The following is a 27,269-nucleotide window of genomic DNA, read 5'->3' on the forward strand; positions in this document are numbered from 1 at the left end:
TACTCTTCCAACAGAATATTAAAATACAATAGTCTATTAAACATTAAAAGTTTCCCTAAACAGGGCTGCCTTCAGATGTCTTCTAAAAGTCTGGTAGTTGTTTATTTCTTTGGCATCTGGTGGGAGGGCGTTCCACAGGGCGGGCGCCACTACCGAAAAGGCCCTCTGTCTAGTTCCATGTAACTTTGCTTCTCGTAGTGAGGAAACTGCCAGAGGCCCTCGGTCCGGGCAGAACAATGGAGGTGGAGACGCTCCTTCAGGTATACTGGGCCGAGGCCATTATCTGGAAACTTCTGTCTACTGGATCCCCATGTAACGTGGCAGGCAGAGACTCAACAATAAAGCTTTCCTTGCTCCAGGGACGTACCAGGAAAGAAAGCTGCTCCTGTAGAACCAAGAGACAGGAGCCTGCCAGGGGAAAAAAGGAGCTAAAGCTTGCATTTTCCAATGGAAAAACCACCTAAAACCCAAACATCAAACGTTTGCAGCTTCCCTGGCACATCGCTTTCCTCCAGCCCTGGCTGGCTCCTTTCTGTCTGTCGCAAAACACTCGCTGACCTTATCCATATGGCTGCCCAAATCCTTGTGTTTAAAACGCAATTCAGGAATTCTGCAAGGAATAATTATGGCTGCAGATGTTCGCTAATTCCTTTAGTTTCTGTGACGCTGAAGCAAACTCAGTTCCCGCCTGTTAGGAGGGAAACCAGGGGGAATGCGTGCCTTCTGTGCAAGGCACTAAATGCTCTGGGATTGGGTCCACCCATCCGCTGCCTTGTTTTCCCAGATGGAGAAAAGGCCCTTGGGAACATAAATCCACAGTGTGGAAAAAGGCACGGACATAGGATATACGAAGAGTCAGACATGACTTTTGTATTTTTCTGTAGTGAACAAGCCTGTGATCTTATGATAAAGGACATTTTACAAATTTAATGAATAATTTAAAAAATTCAGAAATCAGTAATTTGTGCCAGTGGCATGTGTTATTAACATATTAACAAATATGTTAAGAATGGCTATCTTAATCGTTTGTATCTATATCTATTCTGTATTTATTCTGTATTTATATCTATAATGAGTTTAACTAAATCAGAAAAAAGTGACATTAAAACCAGATACTTCAAAGATCTCATGGAAATCTGAAAAGCATAGACACTTTAAAAAAAAAAGCTTTTGGAACAAAAATATACCAAGCCAAAACATTCCGTCGTATGTCTTTATTACTTTTACACCTCATCTTTCCTCCAAGGAGCTGGGCTGGACTAAGGAGAATGAATTTCCTCAGAAATGGATTTGGACTGTGTGCGCTGAATCTGCCGAGGAGACGCGGGAAATGAGGAGAGGCGGAAAACCTTGGAGAAAGACAGGACAGGGCTTTCCGTGTCCCCTAGAATAGCCTGATCCGATTAGGATTGCCACGAAACAACCTTGCCTTCCCACTCTCTCTCCCACTGCCAGACTCCGGCTCCCTTAAGCAGCCGAGTGGCAGGCAGCAAACCAGCAGGCGTGGCTGTTTTGCCTGGGCCGGAGGGAGGCAAGGCCTTGGGGGAGCCACACCTGTTGGATTTCTACCTGCCGCGCAGCAGCAGCAGGAAAAGGCATCGGCTCTCGTTCTTTGTGGGCGGAGGGAGTTTGAACAAACGATATCAATTCTGGCGGGGTATCCTTATTGCTTATGTCACCGCGCAATGCTTTGTGTCGGGGGCGGGGGTTCAAAAAACCCCAAAACCAAGAGATCATTTGCGTTTTTCTCTTTCTTTTCCATTTGCAAAAAATGAAAACGAAAAGAAAAGCGTGGCTGGTCTCTGTACTGCGGAGGTTTCAACAAACATAAGAAATCAGGCGGCCAAGCCCTGCTGTTATCATCATTATTATTATTATTACTACTACTACTACTATTACTATTGCCGCCCAGACTGGCTGGGGAAACCCAGCCAGATGGGTGGGGTATTATTTTTATTATTATTACACGTTCCTTTTGCAGCAGGCGGGACGAAAGCGGCAGGAGTCTGGGCTGTACCACTTCAGCGCGGGCTTATTATTAGCAGCACAGACAGTCTTCCTGCGTGGAATAAAAGCTGCCCTTTGGGGATACATTTCTCCGTGACGTACCGGTTTACTACATGGAGGAGCGGGCTGTGTTGCTTGCTTGCTTGCTTTGAAAAGATGATTTCCCACCCCCCTCCCTCAGCCCGAAGTAGTACAGCCCAGAACGCCCCCGCGTCCGCTTAGCCCCGCGCGAGCTCCACCCGGCACGGCCCAGTCCTTTCCCCGCGCTGCCACGTCGAGCGGCGCCTTCGCCCCTCGCAGTGCTCCGGCCGGCCGGCCCTTGGTTCCTCCTCGCCCGCTTTTGCTCTTCTTCTTCGGCGGCTGCCCGTGCACCCGCCTCTCTCTTGCATTTTGCAACGTTGCAGCCTCACTTGAGGCAAGAGATAGGCGGGAGAACTGGGGGAAATGGTTTCCTCCGAGACTTGAGGCCTTCCCGCCTGCCCCTGAGCATGTGCAGAGTGCACTTGCCTCATTGCACTCCACAGGAGCAGGGATTCCCGTGTAGATTCCAGGCATGCGCGAGCTTTATGGGTTATTAGTTACCTTTTTTAAAAATACACCTATTATTATTATTATCATCATCCAACCACGGGGTGAGGGTATTCCAAATCGGGTTAAAGCTGAGACAACGTGTGAAGGAAGGGAAGGCAAATACTGCTGGGAGTAAATCAAAGTACTTTTTGTTAATCTGCTCATTTAGTGATTTCACCTTTCATGAATTTTATCCTTGCCCCTCTAAGGGGCGGCAGAAGTAGTTGCTGGTCCAACCTCACTCAGTAAACTTCCTGGCTGAGTGGGGATATGATCCTAGATTTCCCAAATCCTAGTCCCAACACTTTCTTAAATTCCAGACTCTCCACATGTTGTTGGGACTGCCCCATCAATCGCAGGCAGCATAGCTTAATAGTCAGGGAAGACCATGGGCTCCTGACCCCTGCTCTAACCACTACACCACACTGGCATTCATTTACTTCACATGAAAGGGTCAGGGAGAGGCTGCAGCTCCTTCCTAGTGGGTAAATGAGGCACTTTTGTGTATGATTGTGCACTTTATTCCTTTCACTCAAACCCTTTTCAATCTGGTAGTTGTGGGTCCCAATTTCAGCCACACACTGGTTCTGTTCCGTTAATATGTTCTGGCCCAGCCACTCAGGCAAGTCACCCATTCACCCAGCAGCAACCACTACATGAGGAAGTTATGTGAAGCAGTCCTTTGTGCGTTGAGAGAGTAGAGGCACTCTTCCCATGCCCAGGAGCAACAGGAAGTTTGCTTATACCAAGTTAGGCCATCGGTCCATCTAGCTCCCACATCAATCTTATTGTGGAGATTTTTAATGTCGTCAGTTTATTGCTTTATGAACTGAAGAAAAACGCTTAAATGTTTTTATCTCATCTGGTGCTAAACCGATATTAGTGACACTACTGCTTTTCAGAGTATTTTACGTTCATTATTTAATGGCTTTGTTAACCAGAGGGCATTTCGCTTCACTTTTCTGAGCCCAGCGCAAATCCTAATGAGCAAGGCCTATTTTGTAATCTCCGTGAGGACATTCGGGCTGGGTGAATATTAACCAGCATGACCGCATTCATCCTACTTTGCTCTGAACAGACAAGTTCAAAGAATACTTTCAAGTACAGTGGTACCTCAGGATGCGAACGGGATCCGTTCCGGAGCCTGCTTCGCATCCTGAATAGAATGTAAGATGTGACTGCGCATCGCGTTTTGCCGCTACTGTGCATGCGACGTCATTTTGAGCATCTGCGTGTGCAGCGAAACCCGGAAGTAATGCGCTCCGTTAATTCCTGGTTGCCGCGAAGCACAACCCGAAAAGTGTTCAACCTGAAGCACATTCAACCTGAGGTACGACTGTATCCAGATGGGCCCAGAAACACGGGAAATTACTGTTAAACTCAACATGCACATTCACTGCTGTACATCTGGCTAATTTTAGCTGCCTTTGTAGCTCAAATAAACACACTTTGCAGGGACCACCAGCGCCCAAGCAAAATTCATTCCAAGACGGTCACGCATCATCATACCCACTGCTCTGCAGCTGTCAATCACCCACTCTTGCAACTCAGATTCCTTCCTCCTCCAGCACAAGGAATAAAGGTTATAAACTCTCATGCACATACACAATCTAGTTCTCAGACTAGTTTTTGAACTTGGTACTATTTTCAACCCTTTCAGGTACCATAATGTACCATATTTTTCGCTCTGTAAGACACACCAGACCATAGTTTTTGGAGGAGGAAAACAAGAAAAAAAATATTCTGAATCCCAGAAGCCAGAACAGCAAGAGGGATCGAACAGCCGCGCGAAGCCTCTTCAGGGCAGGGGAAGCGATCTTCCCACTGCCCTGAAGAGGCTTTGTGTTGCTATCTCAGAAGCCAGAACAGCCAGAAGGATCGCTGCACAGCAAAAGCAGTGATCCCTCTTGCTGTTCTGGCTTCTGGGATAGCTGCGCAGCCTGCATTCGCTCCATAAGACGCACACACATTTCCCCTTACTTTTTAGGAGGAAAAAAGTGCATCTTATAGAGCAAAAAATACGGTGCTTTGCAAAATGCACCTGCAATGTTAAGCTTCCTTTATATTGAGATATGGCAAACCTGCGGAGGCAACCCGGTGTTGCACTCTAAACTCCCATCAACCCCTGCAAGTATGGCCCATGGTTGGGGGGGGGGGTAGGAATTAACACATATGATCATCTACAGTTGCAGCTTCCACACAACTGCTTTATGGGATAAATGAATGGGTTTTCTCTCAGCCTCATTTCATGATAAACCAGCAAAAATAGTTGTTTTTAATGTTATGGAGATGCCTTTCCCCCCTGTCATTTTACTGTGCAAGGATGAGGGTCTGCAGCGGGACAGTGAGGACACTCAACACAAAAAGGAAAACATAAGAAACCCTTTTATTTGTTTACAAGACAACTTTTCAATATGAAAAAGCAGGGATTTTTTTTTTCCTTTAAAAAAGTAAGATGAGGCAGGGAAGAAATGAGCGAGGAGCGAAAGGGAAAAAAAAGATGCTGAGGCAACAAGCAGGAGATTGAAAAAGCCAGGCTTTGTGGTGGCAGTGTGACCTTTCAGATGTAGAACTCTGTTTAGGCAGATTCAGAACTAGAGGTCCCTTTCCACTGGCTCAGCGATCCCTTGGAACAATATGGCTCCCTTAGCTACTTCCTACAGGTTGGATACTACAATAGAAGACTGATCTACATAAACAGCAAAAAAAGAGGCTTTAAAAAATCAGAAATTTCAGTATTCTCATGGATAAAGAGCTCACTGAAAGAAAACCTAATTCAGTTCCTCTTTCCTAATGCAGTTCCTCTTTCCCCAACCACCCAAAATATTCAAAGGTGGCATTCCCCAGGCCCTTTTTGAACAAATCTTTCTCCCATCTGCTCTGTGTGCAGGTCGTTGCTGCCCCTTTAAGTGCTAACCTCCATCACTCCTCATTGACCTTTAGCCTTACCTCCAACTTTTACAACTGTGAGCAAAAGCAAACTAAGCCATGGGTACTTAGGATTTGTAGCTACCTTCCAGACAAAAAATATTTTTAATGGTAGTTATTTATTCGAACAGCAGCTTGCCTTTTTGAGTTGCGGCACGACTCCCTTGCGATCTACCGCTGCTTGTGTTTATTCCGAACAGCACTTTGAGCCCAGACAAATCAGCAACATCTCATTCTCTGCCTCAACCTTTGGTAGGGGTCCAAAATGTTATTCAGGACAAAAAAAGAGTGCTTTGCTCTTTTCTCCTATAGCTCCAGGGCTTTTGAGAAGCCAAGGCAAGGACAAAAGTTGTAACGAAATAGCTTGAAGGTCAGGCTTTTGGACATCATATTTGGCAAAATCAGGGAGAGGGAAAGAACCCTCTTTGGCTTTCACACCACTTTTGGCTGAAGAATGGGACACAAATATCCAGAGGCGCAGACTCTGGAGGCAATGAGCATTAATTTATATTGCAGGCATACCATATAGGTAAAGACATCTCACCCAGTGGTTCCTGCAAAGAGAACTTTCATTTTGTTCTCCTGGTCAACAAATGCCTTCTACATTAATGTTGGTTGCTTTAAGGTGTTCCGGGGCAAGATGATCCAGTGGCAGATTTTTCAGAAACAAACAGACAGACCAAGCAGTCTTTAGAGAGTGACCTACTGGGGTAGGAATCCACCAGACTTCAAACCATTTAAACACCCATTCTGCAGGCTGCCCCAAAACTAAACCCCAACTTCCTATTAGCAAATGCACTTTGAAACCATTGGCCTGTGGCTCAGATTAGCAGAAGTCAGGTTATTATTTTCTGCTTGGACAGAAAGAAAGAAAAATTTGCCTTTCAGGAACATGCTTCCATTTTAAAGTCAGCTACCTTTCTACTTTTATCTGGAATGGGTCCCCTGTCAGAACTGACCCAACATCCTCATACCCTTTTGCAATTAAAAAGGCTCTCGGCCTTGTTGCTTCTTAACAGCTCACTTGATTAACTATGGTAGATCAGGGAAAGGGAAGCATCTGCTTCTCCTGGAAACCAAACATCACTAGTGACCAAATATAATCATGGATAGACAGAACCTCTTCTGTCTTTTCCAGCCATTCTCAAGGGACTCTGAGCAGCCGTTTCATTGTTAAATCAGCCACAGGCTGTTCCCACCACTGAGAAGAAATGCAGAGAGGGTTAAAATGGAGAAACTGGCCCATTAAGAGACGCAGGAAGGGGTTGACAGGCTTGAGAGGAAGGAAAAAGAAACAGAACGTGGAGATGCAGGGTTTTTGTTTTCAATTTTTATTTTTGTGCGGATTTATTGACTTTTCTGTTTTGTTTCCCGAACTGCCAGCAGACTCGCCTCAAGCTTCCTCCTCGGCCTCTTCGCCGAAATCCTCCTCTTCCTCCGCCGTGGCGTCTTGGTACTGCTGGTACTCGGACACCAGGTCGTTCATGTTGCTCTCGGCCTCCGTGAACTCCATCTCATCCATGCCCTCGCCCGTGTACCAGTGGAGGAAGGCCTTGCGCCGGAACATGGCCGTGAACTGCTCGGAGATGCGCTTGAACAGCTCCTGGATGGCCGTGCTGTTGCCGATGAAGGTGACAGCCATCTTGAGGCCTCGGGGAGGGATGTCGCAGACGGCCGTCTTGACGTTGTTGGGGATCCACTCCACGAAGTAGCTGCTGTTCTTGTTCTGGACGTTCAACATCTGCTCGTCCACCTCCTTCATGGACATGCGGCCCCGGAAGACGGCCGCGACAGTTAGGTAGCGCCCGTGGCGGGGGTCGCAGGCCGCCATCATGTTCTTGGCGTCGAAGACCTGCTGCGTCAGCTCGGGCACTGTCAGGGCGCGGTACTGCTGGCTGCCGCGGCTGGTCAGGGGGGCGAAACCGGGCATGAAGAAGTGAAGGCGAGGGAAGGGCACCATGTTGACCGCCAGCTTGCGGAGGTCGGCGTTCAGCTGCCCGGGGAAGCGGAGGCAGGTGGTGACGCCGCTCATGGTGGCAGAGACCAGGTGGTTGAGGTCTCCGTAGGTGGGCGTGGTGAGCTTGAGGGTGCGGAAGCAGATGTCGTACAGAGCCTCGTTGTCAATGCAGTAGGTCTCGTCTGTGTTCTCCACCAGCTGGTGCACGGAGAGGGTGGCGTTATACGGCTCCACCACGGTGTCAGACACCTTGGGAGAGGGCACCACGCTGAAGGTGTTCATTATGCGGTCGGGGTACTCCTCGCGGATCTTGCTGATCAGGAGCGTGCCCATCCCGGAACCGGTGCCGCCGCCCAAGGAGTGGGTCAGCTGGAAACCCTGGAGGCAGTCGCAGCTCTCCGCTTCCTTCCGGACCACGTCCAGGACAGAATCCACCAGCTCAGCACCTTCTGTGTAGTGGCCTTTCGCCCAGTTGTTCCCAGCTCCACTCTGGCCTGGAGGAGGCAGGAGAAGGGGGGGGGAAGAAACCATGAAGCTTGGGCCAAGCTGGCTCATTCTCACACCACCCATAGCTGCTCTACTGTTAGCTTCCCAGCCCACATCATTCACATTCAGTGTCTCCCTGAACTTTAAACTAGATACACTCGTACCTTGGTTTTCGAACAGCTTAGTTCTCGAACGTTTTATTCCCCCCCCCAAAAAAAAATTTATTGCTTTTCACAATATTATATACACACAAGACAAACAAACAAAAACCATAGCCTTATTGAAAATTACACTTATTAACTTTGTTAAGTGACTTCCTCGCTCCCCCTTGGTTGAATTTCATTGCAACGGTTTTCCAAAACCCAATTCTTATGAAATTTAACTTAAACTTTAACATCCTTAAATCTTCACCTTATGAAATTAAACGTATTAATACGTCACTTAACATAAATAAAATCCTAAGCCAATTAAGTACCTGCAAGCTATTTTCAATTAATTTAACTTAACCAATTTAACTAGATAATCATTAAATTTATTCCACTCTTCCTGATACTCCTCCTTCTGGTTGCAGACTCTTCCAGTTAGGTTGGCTAGCTCTGAAAAATCCATCATCAGTTCTCGAACGTTTTAGCTCTCGAACACTGCAAACCCGAAAGTGGCTGTTCCGGTTTGCAAACTATTTTTGGAAGCAGAACGTCCGGCGCGGCTTTCTTGATTGGCTGCAGGAGCTTCCTGCAGCCGATCAGAAACCGCGCTTTGGTTTCTGAATGTTTTGGAAGTTGAACAGACTTCCAGAACGGATTCCGTTCGACTTCCAAGGTACAACTGTAAATCCTTTAGACCCCCAGTAGCAAGGAACAACTCTCTTGCGCATCCTGTTTTAAGAAAACCAACCCAGTGCAGCTCATATCCATCTTCTGCTTGGATAAGGCCAAGAAGTTCGCTACTGGAATATGGCCCGAAAAGGAGGAAAGACGGTAATTATGGACTGTTGGGACTGTGCAAAAGTTGGAAGGACAAACCAATCCACCCAATGCTAGGAAGTGATCAGCTCAAAGGGGCTATATCCACAAGGAACAATGTAATTGTTGTTGTTGTTGTTGTTGATGTGCTACCTCGGGGGGTCCTTACTCCTCTACAGCAGTGGGGGGGGGGATCTTGATGCCCTCCAGATTTTGCTGGAATGCAAATCCCACCATCTCTGACCGCTGCCCATGCTTATCGAGGCTGATGGAGAGTCCAACAGCTTTTGGAGGACTGCAAGTAGCCCCAGCCCCGTCCTACATGCGCTGCTCAAGCCACTGGGAAGTCTTTTAGAGGCAAGTCTTAACGTCATTTAAAATGCTGGTTTGGGCACCGTGCTTTTGGGCAGCTCACAGATGGCCAACTGCCTACAAAAATTGTGTACGTAGCAGTGCTTCCTTTGCCAGGCTGATTACAGGGGGAGAGAACATGTGGTGAGAAATGGCTCCTGGGCACCACTCCCTGTTACTCTCAAAGCCTAGTGTCTCTTATGTACAACTGGGGGGGGGGGGTAACAGAAGCAGAAGAGGAATTGTGGCATTTCCACTCTCCCTGAAACTGACCGAAAGTGCACACCCACACCTTCTCCATGGGAGCAACCTATTCTTTTTTTATATATATATAAATAATTTTTATTAATTGTACAACAAAACATACATTGTTTTCACATTTCAATTTTCCAAATCTTTCCTTTTGGACTTCCTTCAGCTTTTCCGTAAATCTTTCGTAGTCATTATTGATTTCCGCATTTCCTTTTTTAACCATTGTCATTGTTTGTCTTTTTACCTCTCATTCCTTTTAACAATGTCTCTCGCAGTGTTCACAGTGCTCTTTTAAAACCTTCTAGCGTTATTTGTCCGTCACTTATGTTCTCCAGATATTCAACAAATTTTCCCCAGTCTTCTGTAAACTTTTGGTCTCTTAGGTATCTAATCTTTCCAGTCATCTTATCCAATTCAGCATAATTTAACAACTTTGATCTCCAATCTTCTATTGTCGGTATTTCCTGTTGTTTCCATTTTTGTGCCAGTAACACCCTTGCAGCAGTTACTGCATATTGGAAAAACTTACTATCTTTTCTCTTAATCTCCTTTCCTAGAATACCTAACAGAAAGACCTCTGGCTTCTTTGTAAAAGTATACTTTAAAATCTTTTTCAACTCATTGTATATCATTTCCCAGAAGCCTTTCATGGGGAGCAACCTATTCTCTCCTCCTTTCCACGATAAAAAAGGCCAACCCAACTAGTTTACGGGAGGCATTTGTTTGCAGTCCTACCTTCCCTTTCTTCCCAACTACAGATAGAAACAGCAAAGATTGAGATTGCATCTTACCAAACACGAAGTTGTCTGGTCTGAAGATCTGGCCGAAAGGTCCAGACCTCACGGAGTCCATAGTTCCTGGTTCCAGGTCAACCAAGATGGCACGAGGGACGTATTTGCCACCTGGGAGAAAGAAGGGCAAAGGATACCTGAGAAAGAGGACTGTGGTTCCCCATCCATGGTCCCCCTTCCATAACAGAAACCATGTTGCTAGCTTCCTATCCATTCAAGTTAAATGCAAGCTTTTTAATGACGTTCAGGTTTCTCAGTAGAATGGAATAGTAAGTCACCAAGGAGCTTTGAGAAGGAAAGTACATTAGAATACAAGATGTTTGCAAGAGACACTTTGGACAGTGAACAAATGTGAGCTGGGACTGATGACACAGCTTGAAGGCTCATTTGAGCTCAAGGATGCTTCATCTATTATTTTACTGCCTGCACGTGGGGATAGCCACCCATCTAGATCCCTGGTAGGCAAAGTATCAAGGGATGAAAAACAATTTGAAGCTTATCCCTACATAGCAAAAGGAAGGCAGTAGGTGAAGAGTGTAGCACCAAATACGAGAGAGGCAAGCAGCAAAATGGCACTGGAAAGCCTAGGGAGATTTTGAGTCATTTCCCCTCTCATTCTGGTGGAAGCCACCCTCGTGGTCCCGAAAATTCTGCTGGTTGGGTTATTATGGTCCAGCAACACCTTTCCAAGCTCCATTTTGAGGCTTGCCTTCCCCGCCATCAGCAGCTAAGAGCTAGGAGCTTGCATTTAAATTACTGTGGTACCTCTAGTTACAAACTTAATTCGTTCCAGAGACTGTTCTTAACTAGAGGCGTGCTTTCTCTAATGGGGCCTCTTGCTGCCGCTGCGCTGCCGGCACACAATTTCCGTTCTCATCCTGGGGCAAAGTTCTCAACTAGAGGTAACTCTTCCAGGCTAGCAGAGTTTGTAACCTGAAGCGTTTGTAACCTGAGGTACCAATATATTATTTTTTAAAGCTAACACAATGAAAGATGAAATTCTCTAAAGACTGAAAAGGTGGCATGAAGCAAGCTCTGGCAGTATGACCCTGAAATGCACAGATCCAGTATAAAACACCTTCACACTTGGGAAACTTTCCATACAGTGGTACCTCGGGTTAAGTACTTAATTCGTTCCAGAAGTTCGTTCTTAACCTGAAGCACCACTTTAGCTAATGGGGCCTCCTATTGCTGCCACGCCGCCAGAGCCTGATTTCTGTTCTTATCCTGAAGCAAAGTTCTTAACCTGAAGCACTATTTCTGAGTTAGTGAAGTGTGTAGCATATGTAACCTGAAGCGTATGTAACCCGAGGTACCGCTGTATTCCCTTTTCCTACTTATACCTAGGACAAAAGGCACAATAATGAGAAGAAATGGCAAGGGAGCCAGAAAAAAGGCAGGTTATTAAGATACTGAGTTATGCACGCTATTTTCAAATGTAACTTTGTGAATCAAAATGTTCCAGAACACCTTGGGGGCAGGGAAAGGGATGAATACTCACCTGTGGCTTCGTTGTAGTAAACACTGATGCGGTCAAGCTGTAGGTCACTATCGCCATGGTAGGTTCCGGTGGGGTCGATCCCATGTTCATCACTAATCACCTCCCAAAACTGCAGGGAATAAGAAGAAAAGGAAGATTCAAATTAATGGCCGTGGACGCAGCCCAATCACGGAAGCAGCACGATGTGACCACAACACATCAGGAAATCAGTTCTGGCTAAGGCAACACATGCCTGAAGCCACATCAAGACTGGGTTAATGCAATGTGCTCTACCCTTCAGAAGCAGAAAGAATCCAGAATGCACCAGCTAGAATGTTTAGCAGGACCATCCTGCCATTTTGTCACTGGTCGCCATTTCGCTCCCCGACACAATTCAAAGAGGTGATTTATCTAAATGGCTTAGGCCCCGGATACCAGTGGGATCTCCTCCCATGCTACCCAGCCCACTCTCCAAGATCAGAAGGAGAGGAACTTCCACTTAAGATTGGAGACACAGCTGAGGACAATGACAATCGCAAGAGGCAGGGCCTTTTTAGTTCCTGCACCAATATCATGGAAGACTACAGTGTGTAGCGTGACTGCCTTCCCTGGTTGCTAGTCCTAACTGACAGGAACGCAGCACTCTTCATCTAGCAGCAGTGCTCTACTGCACAGCGGCTGCTCAGTGGCAAGAGAAGTGGACTTTGCACATGCTCAAGAGCTACTCATGACCACTTTTGGCTGTTCCAGGTCGAACCTAAACACTGAAATCTAGTTCCGTGGCCCCGTGTCAGCTGAAATCAAGACCTGGAATACAGATTTGGGAAAAGCAGAAATGCAAGTGGGAGAGCGAGCGGGAGAGAAAATGCTAGACTCCTTCCACACTACCTTAAAAGGAACATCTCCGCTCCTCTCCCCCATCCAGTCATCTTAAAAGAGAGACTGTTCGTATCTCCCTCGGAGGCAGATGGGCTGACTCAGCAGCTGCAGCAGCCAACATAAGCACTGCCTTGTTCTCCTGGAAGGCGAGCCATGGATGGGGAATGGCTTTTAGCTCCAGCTCAGTAGTGTCCATTGGCTTTCCCCTGATCTAAAAAAAGTAAACACCCTTCTCAAGTGAAACTAAGGGGGCACAAACTTCATAATCAGAGCCTCTGACTCACACACATACCCTGAAAGCAGCACTCCCAATATATCCTTCTATTTGATTCAGTTACGGTTCACTCCTAAGCGAAGTTGTGTTCTCACTCCCAGAAGGCCTTGCTCCATTGCTAGGGCGCCATTTTGTTTTAAAGCAAACTTCCTTCAACAATGGGGCCCCAGATGTCACTGGACTAGAACTCCCATCAGCCCCACTTAAGTCAGTGGTAATGGGAATTGTAGTCCAACACCATTTAAGGACCCAGGGATCGAATAACGTTGCTCCAAACCACAATTACAAACTCTTGCCTTGTGAAATCCATCAGGCCGATGGTTTCACATTGAAGAGGGCAGTGTCTCTTCACAGTCCAGCCCATTAAAGTGCATTGTTGTCTCAAGAACATGCGGTTTCCAACAGCTGAGGCTAGCTCCATCTTGCCCTGCACTTGAGCCATCGCCCACCCTCACTAACAAAGGCAATTCTGTCAGGGGTCATATTTAACAAGGGATGGGAGGGGGGGCCTTTTCTGCAGCGGCCCCACATCTCCCCAACACTACCAGCTGTGATCTGACAGGCTCCAATACTTCAGAAGGGCCTTTATATCTGCTTTTTCTTGAGCTGTGGTCCAACTGATGGCTGTTCTTGTATTTTTGGCTGAATGTTTGTTGCTTATTTTCACTTTATCAATTTTGTTGTCATACTGTATTGCAACTGCACACCAACTTCAGAGCCTCCACCCCACCCCAAAAACAGTATTGAAGTATTTTAAGTGGATAAACATGATCCTGGACTAATCTACTTCATTCCCCCCCCCCAAAAAAATGTCCCAGCTAAGGGGGCTCTTCTCAGCAGCCAGCCCTAGAACCACATTCCTGGCCTGCCAGGCAGTGCAAGTTATGCTAGTGCTGGGCAGGGTGATTGTCAAAAAATATTATTAAATTACCTCACGTGACATCTTGCCTAGCAATTTCCAAGTGGTTTACAGGCGTTTCGAAAGCCGCCGACATACCCAACACTCCCCTGCGGTTTCAAATTGCTGAGAAGCCTTGCTGTGGGTGGACAACTCATCTTTTTAGGGACGCTTGATCCAACCATTACTCTGTACTTTGGGAAAAACCACACACAAAACTTTTCCTCAAAGCACAGCTTGAAAACCCCTGCCATCAGTCTCGCTCCCCTCCACCCGACTTCCTGGTCTTGAAAGAGTTTTGATTGACTGCATTTGAAGAAAATAAACTTGAAACACTTTGGATAGTCTCTCTCCCGCTCCTCAGAATTTGTAGCAAGCAATTGCAGTAATAAAATTAAGAGAATTATATATCTAACAGACAATGCATTTGGGTCCTCTATCAGCAGGGGAAGAGAGACTCAATAAAGAGCAGCAGGAGGGAAGTGGATCAGTATTGTATTAATATCAGAAAAGGGGAGTGAGGTTACAGGAAACCAGGCAGAGGGCCTTCTTGGTAGTGGCGCCCACCCAGTGGAATGCCCACCCATCAGTCGTCAAGGAAAGAAACAAGTACAGTGGCACCTCGGGTTACATACGCTTCAAGTTACAGACTCCACTAACCCAGAAATATTACCTTGGGTTAAGAACTTTGCTTCAGGATGAGAACAGAGCAGCAGCAGCAGGAGGCCCCATTAGCTAAAGTGGTGCTTCAGGTTAAGAACAGACCTCCAGAACGAATTAAGTTCTTAACCCGAGGTACCACTGTATCTGACTTTTAGAAGTCATCTGTATCTGAAGGCAGCCCTGTTTAGGGAAGTTTTTAATGTTTGACCTTTTATTGTGCTTTTAAATTCCCCAGAGTGACTGGGGGAACCCAGCCAGATGGGCGGGGTATGTATGTATAAATATCTTTCTTTCTTTCTTTCTTATTTATTTTTGGGAATTTCCAAAATGGCAGAAAGCCTTGATTGGGATGGGGAAGGGCTTTACAGGAAAAGAACAATAGACAAGTTTTCCTTATCCCCCTGATTTAGCGTTGCCACAGACCATGGCAAGTTTTTGCAACACGCTGCTTCAAAACACCATTTCTGCGTACCTGCCCCCTCCTCACCCATCCCCACAGCCAAGCTGGCAATCAGGAAATACTTTGCGGGCCTCTTGAGCCACCAGCCTAGCTCCCGATTTAAATCTTAAGATCCTTGGCATGCAGACATTAAATATAACCCTGTCAAGAGTGCAAGCCACCTGCTGCGGCTGAGGTTCTAACAAGGTCCATGTGTCTGAGACACACACTTATGGGTGTTGCACCTGCCAACATGACTACACACAAGACACCTCCAATCCCCATTAACCTAGCCGGGACAGACAACACCCCCCCCTTCAGATGCCTCTTCCGCCCCCTTCCCCCAGCCCCAGGGTCTTCAGGCCAGCTGCTTCGAACATGAGCAAGGTCTCTCACACATGCCAATAAGCTTTCAACTGCATGGACTGGACAGATGGCAAAGGACTGAGGTTAAGCTGCTTGTATCCGGCCTTTGTGGATCAATTCCCCAGCGGGGGGGGGGGGGGATTTAGAGCTCCTTCTGGAAGCTGGAAGTCCCAAACAGGAGAGAAGAATCGGTTGAGGGAGCCCAATTAAGACGCAGGGAAGGAAAACAGACATACCCAAAGGCCAGCGTGAATGAAATAAAAGACTGTTTTTCCACTGGTGGGGGCGGGGCGCAGGTTAAGACCAGGAGAGAGAAAAACAAAGGTATCTTGTGAATTAAGATAGGGAGCAAAGGCCAAGCATTACAAGCCAAAGGCTCTGGACCTCTCCTTAGTGCAAGCAGCAACACAGGTTTCCGTCAGCTACTCAGACATTCAAGACTAGGCTGCTGAGATACAAGAGAGGAGCCCCGACGGCTGTTCATGAAAACTACACAGTACTATTTGCCTGTATCTCAGCTCACTGCTGTGTTTTTTTAATGTAAAACGCCCACAGAACTAGGTTGTCTGTGGTACATAAATGCAACGGATATATATGCACTTGGGGTCACTTGATCCTGAGATAAGGTTTGGAATCTTGCAGGGACAGGAGGAAATTTGGCAGTGATAAATTAATATCCCGCACTGCCTGGTGCCTTCCAGGTAAGAGCAGAAGCTATAGGGCGATGAAGGAAGGCATTGGATAGACTCAGCTGTCTATCCTGAACAAGGCTTCCTCTAATCTTGGAACAGAAGCCTGATTCTGGAGTTGGAGCCCACTGAGATGTTAGTCTGTGATCGTAACAGGTGATGGCATCGTGACCCATCTTGCCTGCACCCCTAAGATTGATAATAATAATAAAATTTTATTTATATCCTCACTTTATCCACCCAACAGGAGGAGTTGCCCCCTTGCCATGTTGGAGAAGAGAGCAGTTCATTGAATAGTCGGGAGACAAAAACTATGAAAATTATGTGCAAATTCCTGTGTGTGTGTGTGTGTGTGTGTGTCACTCTCAGGGAGGCCCTTCACTTCTATAGAAATCAAATCCAGTGGGGAAAGGGTTACTATACAGCCCCATCTGTCCATCCCCTGTGATGAATGGGGAGGGAGGCCCCTTAAGCTGCCACAGGAATCCATCTCATGGTCTGGGGAAAACAGAACTCCATTTTCCATTTCTGAGGACACCCCTCCCTCCCCATCACCTCCCTTTAGGCCACAGCTGTGGGTGGTTGGACAAAACATTCCACACATTTTTCAGCGCCAGGGTAATGGTTGACTGGAGGGACATGGACTGGCCAAACCACCCTCACACACACACACCCCCCCATGCCCCCCAAGGGACTCGCTTACCAAGACAGCTGCTCGGAAGGAAAGGATAACTAAGGAGGCGGACACAGCAGACCTTAACTCTGCCCTGGAAAAATTAACAACAGCACTACCGAAGTTCAAGGGACTTTCACCCTGTGTGAAATCTAGTCACCCAATGTTGATGAAGGGAGGCATATTCTGGGTCCTTCCCACAGAGCATGAAGGACTTTTAAATTCTGGGGGGACATTTACAAGATTGCTGCCTGAGAAGAAAGACAGCCAGGAGCTCAGCACAAGCCTTCTTTGGCCAACTAAGAGCCTGCTGGATCGGAGTGTACAGCTACAGAGGGAGAGCAGCCACCATGGTAGCCACGGATAGCCTTCAACCTCCACAAATTTGCCTAATCCTCTTCTGAAACCATCCAGTTGGTTTCATAGTTTAATGATGTGAAGCACCTGCTCTGTCCCGAATCCTTCACCGTTCAGCTTCATTTCATGTCCACTGGTTCTACTACTTTCTCCCGTGTCAAAGGTTTTCTCTCCTTATGCACCTCAGCTGCAATCTGGTTTGCCTGTGAAGCAGATTATGAGAGAGGAACCTTCTGGAGGAGCCTCTCTTGCTGCTCACACTGGGAAGAAGGGGGTTAAGAGAGAATTGCCCAACTTGACTGCATGGGAGAGAGCCCATGGGCCAAGTTAAATCCTCCAATGCTTGTGCAGTTAAAGACATCCTTCCCAGACACCCTCAATTATCCGAAAGGCTCCCATGAAGAAAACAGGGCACACTTCGTTTTCAACAGATGGCAAGAATAATGGGTGGAGGCTGCAATGAAAGATTTCAGGTAAACTCTAGCAGAACCTTCCTTAAGGTAAGAGGTGTTGAGACAGTGGAGCAGACGGCCTTAGGAGAGATGGTGGGCTCTCCTTTGCTGGAGGAATAGGAACCAGGGATGCTGTCGGTGAAAGATCTTGCTCCAAGTATGAGGTTGGGATAATCCCTTCTGACTCCTTGAAGTGTTATGATTCTAGAGCAGGCTTCCGCAACCTCGGCCCTCCAGATGTTTTTTGAGACTACAATTCCCATCATCCCTGACTACTGGTCCTGCTAGCTAGGGATCATGGGAGTTGTAGGCCAAAACCATCTGGAGGGCCAAGGTTGAGGAAGCCTGTTCTAGAGCAAGGAATTGGCATGGCCACTTCCCAACGCCATAGCAGGGTCTCACAATTACTTTAAGGCAACTTACTCACCACTTATGTCATCCTGTCATTCACAATCAAAGTGGCTCTTGTAACTTTTGCTACATTTCCCAAGCTTATAAAAGGATTCCCCTCTAACTCATGTGGAACAAGGGACTGTAGCTATTCCTGATTAATGCAAAGTAAAACCATGGCAACTGCAGATGTGTAACGGCAATTTTTTCAGCCTCTCTCTAGCTCCCTCCTCAAAAGGGGGGGGGGGAGATTAGAGTACTAATCCACCTAACTTTGAGGACAATTAAGGGATGCTGAGATAATTTATGTAAAGTGCTATGTGATCATGCAGCACTATCTCATAAACGTGGCTGTTCTAATCTTTTAACAGCAGCATTATATGCCCATGTTTTGAGATCACTGCCATATAGGTTAATATTTAACATTAACTGCATTTTTGTTCTAGAATGTAGATTAAGACCTATGGTTATGTAAGCACCTGCTATGTGTATCAGCTACTGCTATTGGGCGATTAAAGTTATCATAGAGTCCTCATGTGATCAAGTGACAAGGCCACTGTGTAATGCTCGCAGGCATCTCACAGGGACCTACGTCAGAAAGGATATTTTAAATATTTCAGGCTCCACCATTACGAACAAGAGCAAACTGTGGCAGGGGTTCGTTTAGGAGCAAGGAAGGCTATATTCTCATACTGCAAAGAAATAATGATCAGGAATCTATTTCCCAGAGTACCTCAGATGATGCACTGTGAAAATATCCACGGCTCTGTGTCATTCCTTCCCCCCAAAAGGCATTAGCCCTACTCTGGGCATGCTCAGTGCATTAGCAGATTTATATATCCTAAAAGGGACCTGCATTCCTCATTCCTTTAATAGCTGAAACAGAACAAAAATTGTAGAAGGGAGTTTATGGTGCGTTAGGGAATGCTTGCACTACCAAAGCCATTACTGGGTTTTATATGGCTTACACCGCCATGGCTTGCTTCAAAGAATCATGGGGCACGGCTGTAGTTGGTTCAATCCCATGGAATATCCAAGGAAGGCTAGGAAAAGATCTCCTCTCTCTTAAATCCTGGAGAGCTTCTGCCCAGCCATGCAAAGGATCCTGAGCTAGATGAGGCAATGCTCCCATTCAGTAGAAGGCCGCTTCCTTTGTTCCCATGGGAATTGTGTTTTAGGGTCCTCAGAATCCAATTAGCATCTTCCCCAACCAGCCTCTCATCTTCTCAAGTGTTTCGAATCCCTAGTATGGACGCAGCCTTAAGTCCCAGATGGCTGGGGCTGATGTGACCTGCAGTCCAACAGCACAACTGGAGGACACAAAAGCAAGTAAAAGCTGCCCTGAGGTCAAGGTGGAACAGTGCAGACGTGACAGGCTGCGGCCTAGTCGCATCCCCCCCAAACACCATTCAGGGACAGGTATATCCTGTAGAGAAAGAGGAGTGAAGAACAGAGAAGTTAACCGCGAATCAACAGACCATCTATACTTGCCCAACTCCAAACTTAATATTGTCTTATCGTTGAGTGGAGTTGGTGTGTCAGGGAAGAGAGGGACAGTACATAGAAAATGAATTTTGTTGTGACCAAAAATGTTCTCAAAGCAAGAGAGGGGAACCCCAGGCCTGGCAGTGGGAAGGGGGGAGGCTAAAATGCATGCTTATTTTTTTTAACTCATTCCATCATGAAGACCAGAGTCAGAAAAGTAATGCTGTTTCTACCACTGCTGAAGGAGGTTGTACTTCAATTCGAAAACATCCGCTATTTTCTTTAGAGAATTCCCTCCCCAAGATAGTGGAGATTCACAATGGCTTCACACATTTTGATTTTTAGACGTACATCTAAAACGTAGCATGGAAGAGAGATCTAACTGGTATACAATAATCTCTTAGCTGAATTCAGAGCCAGAGTTGAGTGGCCAACATTGGTTAAGTTAGAAAACGAGGCAACAAAACAAACTCTGTGTCTCTATAGCTCCCTTCTTCAAATGCCCTATTGAAGTTACCAAGGCTGCATTTACACTTTACCTTTAAAGCGAATTCTTCCCCTCGAAGAATTCTGGGCACTGTAGTTTTTTCAGGGTTGATTGGAATTGTCACTCTGTGTGGAGTTCACTACAAAGCCCAGAATTCTTTGAGGGCCAGTATGCTTTAAAGGTAGTGCAAGTCACACCAAATTGAAACTAACACCCTTGCAACACATTTTTTTAAAACCCACAAAGCTCTAACTTGAAACTAAGCTACTTTTTGTTTTACAATAATCTCTCGAATTTATCCGTATGGCCAAGTTTGCTTGTTTAAATGGAGAACGTTAAAAAAAGATCTGCTCAAAAGATCTGACAGCTTATGTCGCCTTACAATTTGTCCCACTTGAGGGCTCTGGCTTAGTTTTTGTCTTGATGGTTGTGCCAAAGCAACTCTGGATGCCTGTGTGTGCCATTTGCTGGCCAAACACACCCAAGGCACTGCAGAGCCATGAATTTTTAAATACACCAGGGGCGGGGGGCAGACTCACTTGGTCTGGCCTCCCCCCGCTGCAGATCCAAGCTGGCAAGAAACTGCATTTAAAAAAAAAAAATAAGCCAAGCTAAGCACCTACTAGAATTGGCCGCTCTAAGAGGTTCCAGAATATGTAGCTCTGGTAGGAAGTTTTTGCTCAAAGGAAATGGGGGGGCACGTTCCAAAACTGATGCTCATTTTGTAGAAAGATATGGCAACAATGCACCCAAGGAGAGTTCTTCGGCTCGGCTGTGGGAGACAGAACACGCTCTCTCCTCTTTTTTTAATTCATCAGGTGCCAGCAGAGATCCGCAAACACGCCCTCCTGCATACGAAAGAATGTGCCGCAATGTAGGTCATACAGAGGTGAGCTGGGTGGGGCACCTGGGAAATTGCAGGCACTGGGGTTGCCTGGCTTAGGTGCTTCTTCAAGCATCATCGTAAAAGAGGTAGCATTTTACTCATCAGCTCAGTATTCAGGTAGTGGGACCACAATCCCCTGGTATGAAAGATTTCCATAGTATTTTCTAAGCCCAGTGCAACAGGAAGAAGGCTGGTTAATCAGATTCTCTTTCTCTCCCCCCCCCCAACAAAAGATGTACAGGGCAGTGCACCAAACTGGATGACTCTTGCCTGCAATTGCAACCTTATGCCCTCAACCTCAATCTGTGTGTGTTTAAAATATACCATTCTTTTTAAGCAGACACAAGTCAGTTTATAGCCTTCCCAAGCTACAACTTTACTGACATTCCACCACATTCTAATAAGAGCAAGCGTGGTTTGCAGGTCAGGTTTAAACCCCCACCCCCTCCCTTAACGCCATCCTTTAATACATCTGGGTTTGGTGGCTCTTCTTCACAGCCCCCATATTTATGAGTAACTGTCACTCAATTTGCAGCGGTGGCAAAACCTGCCTTCTGCCCATCACAATGTGTATAGACATCTCTGTGATCTCCCCTAAGGGTCCCTGTTTAAAGCCATGCACACACATCTAGTCTCGCACAAAATGGAGCATCTGACCAGTGTAAAATCCACCCACACTGATCTGGCCCCTTTCAATTCTACGGTTTTATGGGATAATTAAGCAGGCAAAGCTCAAAAAATATTGCCTTTAGGATTACGACTGCACCCCTCATTTAAGGTGCTAAAATGTGGGAGGATATGGTTCCTTGGTGCAATGTAGATTGACATAGTAATATGCAAGCTTTGGACTGCAGCAGAAATATATATATATTTGCCCAAGTGGAGAAGTATCATGTGAAAACCCAAAGCTTGCATAGTTCTTTTACAACTACCAAATACTTGACAAGATGTCCTTTATTTCTTTATACTAGGGAAGCATATCAGCTACCCGAATTTTTTTTTTAAAAAAGCTTACTCCTTCATTTAAAGATGTACCTCACAATAGCTCTGCACCATTCTGATTGTAATTTACACCAGACTGAAAGCGAGCATTGGAAAATATCTACTATTTCCTGTTAAAAAGCATGATGAATGTAGGGTCCTGCTTTACACAGAAGTGAAAATCCAAAATTCCCCTTTATTTTACTTCATTTGCATTGTGGGGAAGGGCTAGCAGCCGACCACAGGATGCCCTTCCATTGTTCCCAGCTCTGCTGTAAGGGACACACCTTAAGAGCTGTCACTCCTTGCAGGTCTTGCCTAGCATACAAATAAGACCGCTATCCTCTAGTCTGTGGACGCAGTACTATACAGTATTCTCTTTTTTTGTTAGCATGGCTTGAAGCCCAGCTCAAGTTGACCAGGCTCCTTTATTTTTTTGCTTGGAAGATGCTCTTACTATTCTAGCCAGCAAATCGAGATTTATCTTGATGCTCCCGACAGATGGGAGAAACCACAAGATTGCTACGTTTTTAGGTCACACACACACACAGGCTCAATCTTGGTTTCTGCAGCAAGTAGTGCTAGAGAGAGTGCTACAACCCCTCCTCCCTCCCTTTGCTAGAGAGAGAGACCCACCCAAACCAGACAGCAGCCATTACAGGCACAAAGGACGGAGGAGAGTGGTGATGTGGCTACGAGACAGAGTCATCATTCCAAGGCAATTTTCAACAATGGGAGGGGAGAGAAGCAGCCCGGGAGCCCCGACACGGGAGGGAAAGAAGCTGGGGAAGGAAGGATCAAAGAGCACCCAGAAATTTAAAGTGGGGGGGGGGAGAGCAGAGCAAATGCGCCAGCCCTCCAGCCATGTGCTCCTGCCTCGCAGACAAAGAAGGTGGAAGATGGTGGGCGTGCCATTCGGCGCCAGAAATGGCATTTGCTCAGCAGAAAACGGGAAAGGGCGCGCGGGGGAGGGGAACTAGTTTCTTTTAAAAAAAAAGTCACGAGGCGTTTTATTTCAATGAAATAAGATACCAAGAATCCAAATCGTTCTCAGCAACATTCGACGGGTCACTGTTGCAACAAAATCACAACATAGACCGCGCGGTTCCTTTCTCCCACAATTTTTTTTTTGCAAACAAAAGGATACTCTGACTGCGCCGGGTGGGGGAGGGGAAGGATCAGCTCCCACATTTCCACGAGGGTGGGAGAGGCAGAAACGTAGTGGGGCATTATAGCACAAACTCTGCAGCCCCCCACCCCTTTGAATCTGGGGGTGGGAAAAGCACCCTCCCAAATCTAAGATTACAACGAAGCTCTTGCAATTGACCGGGGGGGTCCCGGCTTTGCGGCCACCAACCTACTTTGCTACTAAATAGCAGCTTTTTCAAAATACACCCATGATCGAGTTTCGGCCTCTCTGCTTTTATATCAATAACAACAGTGTCGGTTTTTGGTTTTGGTTTTTAAGCCATTTTCTTGGGAGAGCATCGGAGGGGCTTTTTGTTAAGCAAACAAAAACCAAACCCTAATATATATATTTTTTTAAAAGCAGAATCCGCCCAAAGCCAGAAGGAAGCCGGGGTGTGGCGAACAACCGCGTGGTTCGCGCTAATCTGGTCCATTCCGTTGCAAGGAAGAGAAACCGTATTCTGCGCCTTGCACTTTAAGGAGCGGGCAGAGCTGAGCCTCGATCAATTCCGCTGGGGGGGGGGGTCTTTTGGGGGGGAGTTAAGCCCTTTTGCTGGAGATACCCCCCCTCTTTCTCCAGCTGTGTCGTGCGCGTTTCTGTCTCCCCACGCCTACCGATCATTCGAGACCGTTGCCCCCCTACTCTGCCGCTTTTTTTACCTCCGAAAAAAAAATAAATCTCCCCATCCCACCCGCTATCCCTTTAGGTTAAATGATCAATGCATGCATATCTGTTGTATTTTATTCGGGCCAATTGCCACCCCAGGTTGAGAACAGGAAAACACGGTCGCGATGGAGCAGCCCGGGCTTTTGCTCCCCGCCTCCTCTTTCCCCTCCCAAAAAATTCAAATCGCACCTTCGTAGCGCAGCCGATTTGGCGCTTAAATCTACACGCAACGTTAGACCGATAGATCAACTGGCGCGCGCGCTCGCCCAACCCCACCACGCCGAGCGAGCGGGAATGGGGAGGAGATAATACAGCTTTTCTGGTTGACTCATCCGCCGAAGAGTCTAATCCCGTTAATTTTAAATCGCGGCATTTATTACGGGAAGACGGCACTCCTCCTCTTCCTTATTTTTATTTTTTTTAACCCACACACCAGTAAACATTGCTTTATAAAGCAAGCCCAAAGGCAGACAGATACCCTCCCACCCAAATCCTTTTCACCCGGACAATGGCTTCGCCTACACAGGCAGCCAATGCACTTTCTAGAGAACCGAAAGAACGCCGCACGGCGTTAGGAAAATCGGATTATATTTAGCAACGACCACACGCTGAAAACAAAACAAAAAAAAAGGTCAGAGACTCCTGCTACTGTCCTTATTTTAAAATTAAGCGCGCCGACGTGCAAAGCGAAATATTATGCCACCGTGGCAAGTACCTTAACCCGTTTTACGGAATTGCACCGCTGCACCCCTCCCCCCAAATAGAATCTGTTGCATTCACGCGAGAAATATATTTATGGCATCCTCACCTTAGCACCGATCTGGTTACCACATTGCCCAGCTTGAATGTGGACGATTTCCCTCATTTTGCTTGGATTTTATTTTATTTTTTAAATCACTTCCCCACACTTTTGGCTTGTACGCTTAAAACGCCGCGGTTTGATTTTTTTAAAAAAACACAGAACGTTGGGGAGCTCAAGGTTCTCTTCTCCGAACGCGGCGGCGGAAGCTGAACGTTCCAAAGAGGTTGGCGAGGGAGGCTGGCGAAAGCCAGACAAAGCTTTTATAAAGTAGCGGGCGGCCCGCGCTCTGATTGGCCGAAACGGCTCAGGGGCGCCGAACTGATTGGATGGCGGCGACAAGAGACACGTGGTGGAACGAGGGGGAAGGCCGAGCTGGGTGTGGCGGCTGATAGAGGCGCAGGGGGATGTTGGGAGTTGCGATTTTCCTTTTGTTGTGACAAAATGGGGAGTAAGGGGGCCGGTGTCGAGGGGGCTTGGCATGATGGCGGGTGGTGCACATGTAGTATTGATGCAGAATGCCGGAGCATGTCTGTGATGTAATACCGCAGGCACTGATTGTATAGATGGTGTGCAAAATCGGCCACCCAATTTCATGCAGTCTCCCCCAGGAATGAAGGGCAAGCATTCATATGCAGTATACTTAAAAGCATGCAGGGAACCTGTGGCCCTGCAGATGTTGTTGCGCTGCGTCAGCCGCAGCCGGCAGGACCAGTGGTTAGAGCTGTCCGGAGGACCACTCATCTCCCCATTCCTCAGTTGCACCACTGTGAGTGATAAATTACTCACTGTCAGAGCCTTGAGAATCAAGTTTTCTCTATTCATGGGTAGCTTTGTCCTGGTCTATTTATTTGAAAATTAAAAAATAATAATGTGGTACCAGAATGTGTGTGTGTGTGTATTCACCATGACAGTGAAGAGGATAAATCCACAATATATGTGTAAAATAAGATTACATTCATGCAACGAGTTTGAAAAATATCACAAGTCTGTAGATCAGCTTAATATAATTGGATCACCCTGCAGAGAAAGCCTGGGAAAACAAAGGAGTTTTAAGCAGGCAACTAAATGCCAGTACTGGTGGTTCATTGCAGTGGCGTAGCGTGGGTTGTCAGCACCCGGGGCAAGGCAAGTAATTTGCGCCCCCTAACCCTGAGTGAGCCAGGTAGGGGCAGAGAGCTGCGAGTGCGAGCGCCCCCCCCCCCCGATGTTGCGCCCGGCCCCCCCTGCACCCCCCACGCTATGCCACTGGTTCATTGGGAGTGCATTTTGAAGGGCATGTAGAGGTGTAACAAACTATGACCGAAATGTTGAGAATTGGCATTTTTATAAAGCAGTAACGTTTATTGGAAGGTTATGGCGTTTATTATTAGCAGATTGTTCAGTCTTTGTGCCATATGTTAAATATTTAGATGGACAGATTGCAAATTTGGTGCTATGTTTCATTAAAATGTTACCAGTGTGCTTTGATTGAATTAATAAGATAATGTTGCTATATCTTTTGCATTTTTCCCCTTTTTGAGGTGTGGCTTGCTGTTCGAAAGTAGCATACCAATAATGTTTCAATTTTATGTTTGAATCGCTGAATTGTTTTAACAGGGTTCTTTTATTCTACATTTCAATTATGGGTGTTTCTATTTCAGTGTTGTGTCATTGCTTATGATACCTGTAAACCACTAAGAAGCCTATTTTGACAAAATTAAGAGGAATAATACAATAATAATTATGAGGACCCATTAATAAAATATTCAAACCCCACCCCTGACTCCTCCCTGCCACTCCCCAAGGACCCTATAAAACCTTTAGGGGGCTAGCCTCCCTCTACTAGGGTTGCCATATTTCAGAAAGTAAAAACCAGGACACCCCAAAAGTTGTTGAGCTTTTTTAAGGAAGAACCCATAATTTGAGCACTGGCTGATGTCTATATGGGATTGGTTTTGGTAGGACTTACTTTCCATGTAAGAGTACTGAGGACTGCTGCATCACTTGTCCAACCTTCCTGGCTTTTGAAGCACATTAGTAGGCTTCAGCAGGACACGGGTGGCGCTGTGGGTTAAACCACAGAGCCTAGGGCTTGCCGATCAGAAGGTCAGCGATTCGAAGGGCTTGCCGATCAGAAGGTTGGCGGATCAGAAGGTCGGCGGTTCGAATCCCCGCGACGGGGTGAGCTCCCATTGCTTGGTCCCTGCTCCTGCCAACCTAGCAGTTTGAAAGCACGTCAAAGTGCAAGTAGATAAATAGGTACCGCTCCAGCGAGAAGGTAAATGGCGTTTCTTTGTGCTGCTCTGGTTTGCCAGAAGCGGCTTAGTCATGCTGGCCACATGACCCGAAGCTGTACACCAGTTCCCTCGGCTAATAAAGCAAGATGAGCGCTGCAACCCCAGAGTCGGCCACGACTGGACCTAATGGTCAGGGGCCCCTTTACCTTTTAGTAGTCTTCAGCACTTCCATGAACTCTGCTCTCTGGCAAGCCATGATGAGCAGCCGTTCATCCTCCCAACTTAGATGCTGCAAATGTGGGTGCTGGAGACTTGTCTGGGGTGCCTTGGCCACACAGGCCCCAACTAGGAAACCCACCTGTCTCACTAGCCTTGGGCACCACTCAGGTCGACAGATCACAGTCTTGGCCCCACCGTGATGGGATGCAATTCCATTCAAATGATAGTTATGATTCCTGAATTTGCATTTACACATGTAAAAAAGCATCTGCAAATATTATGTGACTGGGTGCACGGAACAGCATTTATGAACACAAGTGAAAAGTGTCCCTGCTAAGCTCATCTCTATCTTCTGCCGCTACAGCCACATCAGCTTCCTTGTTCGGCCTTTAGCTCTCTTTTATGGTTTGCATCAACGTCAAGGCTCTCGAGCTCATTTTTTAAAGCACTTCCCTCAGTGCTAGCCTGAAATGG

The 27,269-nt window shown here is 46.7% G+C and overlaps 1 protein-coding gene across 2 annotated transcripts; it reads right to left on the bottom strand.

The window, feature by feature from the left end:
• Positions 1 to 4,944: 4,944 nt before the first annotated feature.
• On the bottom strand, positions 4,945 to 25,961 carry TUBB (tubulin beta class I). 2 transcript variants are annotated; one of them, XM_083426260.1, is made up of 5 exons: positions 25,607 to 25,961; positions 24,367 to 25,434; positions 11,806 to 11,914; positions 10,305 to 10,415; positions 4,945 to 7,956 (listed from the first exon to the last, which is right to left on the bottom strand). In XM_083426260.1, exons 2-5 carry the CDS (start codon positions 24,421 to 24,423, stop codon positions 6,899 to 6,901), a joined length of 1,335 nt encoding a protein of 444 aa, XP_083282386.1. In that variant the 5' UTR covers positions 24,424 to 25,434; positions 25,607 to 25,961; the 3' UTR covers positions 4,945 to 6,898. The 2 variants fall into 2 exon arrangements, with proteins under 2 accessions (XP_083282386.1, XP_083282387.1); XM_083426261.1 differs by lacking the exon at positions 25,607 to 25,961 and having other exon boundaries at positions 4,945 to 9,571; positions 10,174 to 10,415; positions 24,367 to 24,608.
• Between the last annotated feature and the right edge of the window lie 1,308 nt (positions 25,962 to 27,269).

Source organism: Podarcis tiliguerta, assembly GCF_965153285.1.
Source record: "Podarcis tiliguerta genome assembly, chromosome: 2".
NCBI classification, from domain to species: Eukaryota; Metazoa; Chordata; class Lepidosauria; order Squamata; family Lacertidae; genus Podarcis; species Podarcis tiliguerta.

Coding starts and splice junctions, on each gene's coding strand:
- TUBB (XM_083426260.1), bottom strand. CDS start 24,423: ATGAGGGAAATCGTCCACATTCAAGCTGGGCAATGTGGTAACCAGATC. Junction 11,915..24,366: donor GTAACCAGATCGGTGCTAAG/GTGAGGATGCCA, acceptor TATTCCCTGCAG/TTTTGGGAGGTGATTAGTGA. Junction 10,416..11,805: donor TTACTACAACGAAGCCACAG/GTGAGTATTCAT, acceptor TCTTTCTCCCAG/GTGGCAAATACGTCCCTCGT.